Source organism: Centruroides sculpturatus, unplaced genomic scaffold (genome assembly GCF_000671375.1).
Source record: "Centruroides sculpturatus isolate CEXI.00-Female unplaced genomic scaffold, Cexi_2.0 scaffold659, whole genome shotgun sequence".
In the NCBI taxonomy this organism is placed as follows: domain Eukaryota; kingdom Metazoa; phylum Arthropoda; class Arachnida; order Scorpiones; family Buthidae; genus Centruroides; species Centruroides sculpturatus.
Genome location: NW_019384850.1, coordinates 191,045 through 198,152, shown reverse-complemented (window position 1 = coordinate 198,152; position 7,108 = coordinate 191,045). Strand labels below are relative to the sequence as shown.

The window sequence follows — 7,108 nt, the reverse complement described above, 5'->3', positions numbered from 1 at the left end:
CCATGCCTTACGCCGCCCTTGGTCATAGAAATGATGTAATTTGAATATAAATTATTTATAAATACGTATGTCAAGTTATATTTTTATTACTACGTAAAATATATTTAAGAGTTTACGACCACTGTGCTGGGTGAGACGTTGTTGAAACAAAAAAAGTTATGCATTCCATCACGTACATAAACAGTATCGTAATTCGCCAAGTGCAAATCAGCAAATTCGTAAAATTTTTGTTTATTTTGAACAATCCGGATAATGGAGGTTCTACTGTATCATTATAATGAAAATTTCAGTTTAACATAATAAAAATTCTGTTCATTACAAAATAATAGTTTCATTATAATGAAATCTATAAATGCATAAATCATTCATTATTAGTAAATGATAAATATTATGTCAAAAAGTCTGGCAACATTAATTTTAATGTCTAGTTCAACTGGCAACACAAATTTTAATCTTTTAGTTATGGTTTTGTTTTGATATTATTACTCTAAATTTTATTTCTTTAAGTTTACAAGAAAAAATGGAGAAAAACAAAAGCAGTTTTCTTTGGAAGAGGAGAATAAAATATTAGATAATGCTCAAAAAAGAATAAAAACAAAAGATGTGCCTGATGGTCTATTGGAATGCTGTGTCACAGGACTGGATTTTATCAAAAAAAACTTTAAAGAAAACACACACAAGACTTAGACTTCTTTTAACAGAAAATAACGGCTTCAAACAGAAATAACAATTAAAGAGGCAGGATTCCAACTAATTTGTACTACTATATTGTTATTTTAGTTGTTTACTCGTGATTTTTTTTTGATAATTTTTTATTATGGATTAATTTTCATTCTAATTTAATATATCCTTACATTCTGAAAATGTGAAATTTGGTTCCATATAAATACTAATAGATAAATTGCATTTTTAAAAACTTCCTTACTACAAAAGAGATTTTTTTTTTTAATCAATAAATTTCTTTATCCTTGCATTTTTGACTGTTTCAATATAATGAAATTTCAGTATAATGCATATATTTTGATGGTTTCTTCAATTTCGTTATATCAACATTTCACTGTAGTAGCTTTTCTCAATTTATAAAATATTTATGTATAAATTATTGTTGCTTTTGATTTAAGGAATAACTTTTATTCAGAGATTAAATCAATTTTGAATTAAATACTTAATTTTTTAAGTGTGTATAGTTTGTTTTTTAATATTAATTATAAACTTGAATGCTTAATAGTTTTTAAAATTAACTTATGTCTAATTGCATAGAATTTTAATAACAGGTTACTATTTCAAATTAATTTTTAAGTTTACACAAGGATTAGATTTGAACAAAACAATTTCATTACAATTAATTACTTTCAAACAATTGTACTGAGTCATAGAATAATTTTTTGTTTTTAAGCATTGTACTACTTAAGATTCATTAAATGTTTTCATTATTGGATTAGTATTAGTGTAAGCCAGTAATTGTCAGTTGCAATAACTCCTTGCTGTATGTGAAAATTCATTATTGTTAAATGACTGGTAGACAATAAAATGCATTTCAAAGTAAAAATTAAATTGCATTAATTCTCAAATCTGCTAAATCTCTAAATGATATCCATTATTATAATTGTTACTTTTTGAAAATCTTATTACATTGTAGTTTTGAAAAAGAAAATCATTTTTAAAATTAAATGGGTCTACNTTTTGTAATAAAATATCTAAATTTACTCTTTTTACTTCAATAATAATCAGGCATAAATAATTCATCTATGTAGTCAAGGGTGATTTAATTTTCACTATCATATTGCTAGTAAACAGTAGTCTTGTTTCATCAATCATTAGCTAAAATAAATTTAAATTATTTATTTTATTTATTTATTTGTAGAGTGAGTGTTAACTGATTATATTATTGATTTTATACATTCATATTCATAATTTATCATGTTTTTGTATTTATACTCTGTGGTGACAATATAATCAAAGAAAGTATAGTACTGTATATGCAATTCTGTACAATAAGACAAATTAGTTTTTTTAAATGCATAAACAAACTTCAAGAAACCCAATAAATTTGTAAAGCCAAACAACCATTGAATCATTGAATTACATTGGGTTTATTTAATTCACTGCAATTTGTGCTATTTATTTTATTTAAATCAATCAGCTTTTTATTAAATAATAATAATTGATATCTATATCCTATAGTATCATATATTTATTCATTAAATTGCTAGCTGAGTCACTTTTTCTTGTGTAAATGAATGTTTTGATGACAGTGATATTGCTTCAATGATTTTCAATATAAGCAATGTTATGAGTTAACTTTTATTAAAGAATGATCTGTATTTTGTATGTAACTGCTATATTTTTAAGTCAGAGTAGTTGAATATATATATTTAAATTTTTTATAACATTAATTTTCTCAAACTTTTAAGACTAGATACAGTAATGATAAAGGACATAATTTTTATCACAGAGCATAATAATCTTATTTTCAGGAAAGTGGCTATTTTTTCAGAATGTTTTTTAATTTCTAAAGTGCTTGTTGTGTCTCAGAAGTCACATGATCATGCAGAGTTATGATAGGGTTTATTTTCAACATGAACTTCTGCAATGGCAGAAAACTGCTTTTTCTTAGGACTGTTTTATTCAATGTAATCATGTGCATTGCAGTTATATCTAAAGATTAGAAGTATTAAGAAATAGTTTTTAATCATTTTTAGCCTATATGTTAATTTTTCATATAACAAATTGAAAGTAATAAGTATACTATGCTAAAGAAATTTTCAAATATTTTTTGAAAAAAGACACTTTCCTTTGATATATCAAAACGTTTATTTTTATTTAGAAAATATAGCAAATCTAAGTGTATTGAGTTTCAAACATAAAAAAAAATACACTTTAATTTGTGAAATTTGATTTTTTTTTTCATAAAATGTAACTAATTCAGTTCTTAAAATTGACAAATTTCCTGTTTTTATTTGAAAATGAATTTAAAAAGAAAAAAAAACTAGTTTAGAATTAGATGCCATTTATCATAGTTTGTAGATATATATAACCGGTAATGCCATTTGTATACTGTCATCAGTTTATCAAATCTAGCAAGAAAAATATTAAATTTTACTGAAAATATATTAGTATACCTTGAGAATTCAGTGAGGAAAGAAAAGTAATCACAATTTTTTTTAATAAATCCAAGAGTTACTAATGGATCAAGTGTGATTAATGTATAAATACATTTATCAATTTGATAATATGCACAAAAAAGATATGATAGTTCTATCATATACAATATTTTATTTATATATATATATATAATTTCATAAAAGCTGTTTTGTTTAATTGAAATATTAGATATTATATATAGATAAAATGATACTTTTGCTGTAGAAAAACAAAGTCATTTCATTACATTCTTGTTTTTTTTTCTAAAGCTTAAGAACATAAAAAGTTGTATATTTGATCCTGTTCAAGTCTTTAGTTTATCAATTGTGATTTTTGCTGCATGAAAATTTTTTGTGTAAATGTTATCTACAAAGAAATTTTAAAATTAAACTATATTTGATACGATAATTTTATTTTTATGTATGTGAAAAATATTTCTAAATAAAAATTGGTTTACAGATGAAAATTTTATATGTATTTTTATGGTATTGTAATATTCTAATGAATTAATTTCTAAAAGATATAGGGGTTAAGGATGAAATGACCTATATTTTATTGAGTGACATATATTCATATGACATAGTTTATAGTTTAAGATTATCAATTATTTAAAAATTAAATTGATATGAAGTAATATTATCACTTTAAGTTATCAAAAAAATATTTCCTTTTACTATAGGAACTTGGTCTAAAACGTCGCAGTGTAGTAGTAGTTCGTCTGGTGACATGTCTTCTCCCAAAAGATCATCTCAGCGTGTTACTTTTGAAATTGTTTCTGCTAAAACGGTTTCACAAACAAGAAAAAAATTTGTAGTGAGTATTATTTAACATAATATAAACCATCACTTATTTATAATTTAATTGATATGTTGTACTAATATTTAATGAGAAAAAAGTTGAGTTTTAAATAGCATTTTTAACATTATATTATGTAATTTTTATAAATAAAATTATAGCAATTAAAAATATGCTCAGTTAAAAGCATGTATTTAAAAATAATTTTGTTTTTACTAATTAAATTAAATTAACTCTAATAAGAATTAAAATTAAAACAGGATCAAAATTACATAATTGTTTTACATGCATTTTAAATTATCTACTGTTCATATGTTACATAATTGAAATAATAATCATTATCATATTTTTTCTGTCCTGTTTAATTAAACAATAATTCAATGCCTGATAAACTAATAACAAGTCATTAAATGTTAACTGATAATGTTAATAAGAAAATTAATTTTAAAACAATAGTTTAAAAATCACTTTTAGTTTAATCATTAATGAAAAATTAACTACAGTAGAGCATCGATTATCTAAATATTGATTAACCAAAATGTCAGTTAATCAAAAGCTTTCCAGTCGTCAAATTTAAATTTCCGTTAGTGCTGTGGCACTGCAATCTTTGGCTATGTCTTGGGCTACTCCAATATTATTTTTGTTGGTGTGCGTGTTTTAGCTGGCAGCAATGGCACGACCATGAGAGGGTACTTAAGGACGTGCCAGGATTTGAATGAATTTCAACATGGGATAGATTAATATATTTTTTTGTACATAATCAGTTATCTGAAAAGTCAATTTTCTGAACAACCCCAGTCCCCAATTGATTCGGACCATCGATACTCTACTGTATTTTCCAATTTCTTTGATTATATGGTAATTCTTCTATCTTAGTAATTGGTTTCATGAAATCTCTTTAAATGGAGCCATGGGAAGTTGTTAAAATAGGGATCTGTTCCATATTATCAAAATACAATATTTTACTGGAGTAGAAAAGTTTTTACTAAATTTTAAAAAAAATAAACATCTATATAAAAGATTACTAATAACAAAAAACACTTTTCCTTGTAACTATCATTTATGTCCATAAAGTTGATTTATTTTAGTAATTGGTTTCATGAAATCTCTTTAAATGGAGCCATGGGAAGTTGTTAAAATAGGGATCTGTTCCATATTATCAAAATACAATATTTTACTGGAGTAGAAAAGTTTTTACTAAATTTTAAAAAAAATAAACATCTATATAAAAGATTACTAATAACAAAAAACACTTTTCCTTGTAACTATCATTTATGTCCATAAAGTTGATTTATTTTAAAATTTAAAAAATTTTTTCAACTGCATGAAAGTGAATTTATGTAAATGATGGGATTACTGTATATATTAATTCATATATACTCAAAATTTAAACCTAAAGATATAATTTTTATTAAATTTACAATTTAAAATATAGTTATAGTTATTCAAATTACTTACCTATGTAAGATCAAATGTTGATTTTTTAATGAGCATTTTTTTTTAAATTTGTTCAAAATGAGTTACATCTAGTTTTTGAATCAGTTAATCCATTCTCATATATACAAAGTATTTAAACGTATTGGAGCAGAATAATAATTGAAATTTAAAGTATTATTGTTTTTTAAATTATTATTATATAAATATTTTTGTAAATCTTGTTTTATTTAGTGAAGTTAGTCTGAATAATAGATTTCAATTAAGCCTTCAGGTAAACTACAAAGTTTCCTAATTGTTTAATGTGTTAAAGTTTTGAGACTTAAAGTGAATTTTTTATTTAAGCAAAGAAACAATTATCTTAAATTTTCTTTTTGCATTTTTAAATTTTAAGTCATTATTTATTTATTTGTTGTATTTAGTTTAAATAATTAACTATGATATTTTTATGTATTAAAATATCTGAAATTATTCAAATATGACTTAACATGGATTTACGTCCATGTTAATTTTAAACACAGACCTCTCATCAGCTCATTGATGGTTAGACATATGGCAGTAAACACAATAAATATCTAAAATATTTTATTTAGATCAATATATATATATGTGTATGTGTGTGGTGTGTATGATCTAAATCTTATATATTTATACATATATTAATCTAAATTTGTTGTAATAACGAGAAATCAAAACTTTGTGAACACTGAAAAGTTTTAACAAAACTGTAAAATACAATATTTACAATTTATTTCAAGCACTGAAGTGAATTTATGATAGTATTAATAATCTATTAAATATTAAATGTCATGACTAATACAAAATATATTCTGCAAGTAATCTTTCATTGAATTGTGTAACCAGAAGTTTTATCAAAATTTACTTTTACTTTTGAATATGTTATGCTTTCAAACTAATTAAATTAACCTTATATCAGTAACTTGAATATTTCTTAAGTCAAACTTGAAAATAACACTTTTTCAAGACTTTAGAATTAATCAATAGAAATAATTTATAGATATGTAAAGAATATTTCTTAGAACCTGTAAATACAAAATTTTTTTAAATTTAATAAATTCTTAGAGAAATAATGCCATTATTCATTATATACATAATGAAATAAATAAAATTCATAAAAATATGTTTAGAATGAAAGCTTTGCAGTTAGTATCTTTCTTGCAATGCTAACTGCATCCTGTTAAATATCTCTATTGCACTTTTTGTAGCATGTTTGTAGAGTTTTCTTCATATATTTTTAATTTTTAAGATATTTGTCCTACAAATAAAGGAAATAATCAGTTTCTCATATATATTGTCGTCATCATCATCATCATCTAGTTATACAAAATTCACCAATAAAATGTATTTTATTTACTTCCTTTGAGAGTTAAAAATAGGAAGTGATTTCAGCTGATAAGAGTGCTGTTTTATTTCGTAACAGTAATACAGTGAAATGTCAGTGTAATGAATATACAGTAGAGCGTCGATTATCCAAATCATTTGGGGACTGGGGTTGTTCGGATAACTGATATTTCGGATAACCGATTATGTGTGAAAAAATAGTTTAACGTATCTGATGTTGAAATTTTTCTCCGTTTGTGTCGCTTTGTGTTGAATTTTCGTCGATGTTAAGCCTAACGAAGACTATTGTATCGTTAAAAATTATTTTTTTATTTTATACAAACAAAATAAATATATTGAAAAATATAAAAACAATAAAAAATTATACTTCAGA

General features: G+C 23.3%; 2 protein-coding genes across 2 annotated transcripts in view; both read left to right on the top strand.

Annotated features, from left to right (window-relative positions):
- The window catches only part of LOC111630474, a 9,742-nt gene extending 8,898 nt beyond the window's left edge, over window positions 1–844 (top strand). The window contains exon 3 of the mRNA XM_023374577.1: window positions 508–844. Within this exon, the coding sequence (XP_023230345.1) occupies window positions 508–687 (180 nt within the window). The 3' untranslated portion in view covers window positions 688–844. The remainder of the gene's footprint in view (window positions 1–507) is intronic.
- A 2,847-nt stretch (window positions 845–3,691) lies between these two features.
- LOC111630458 (sorting nexin-21-like) overlaps window positions 3,692–7,108 on the top strand; it is a 9,898-nt gene continuing 6,481 nt past the window's right edge. Inside the window, exon 1 of the mRNA XM_023374557.1 lies at window positions 3,692–3,957. Coding sequence (XP_023230325.1) covers window positions 3,871–3,957 — 87 coding nt within the window. The 5' untranslated portion in view covers window positions 3,692–3,870. The remainder of the gene's footprint in view (window positions 3,958–7,108) is intronic.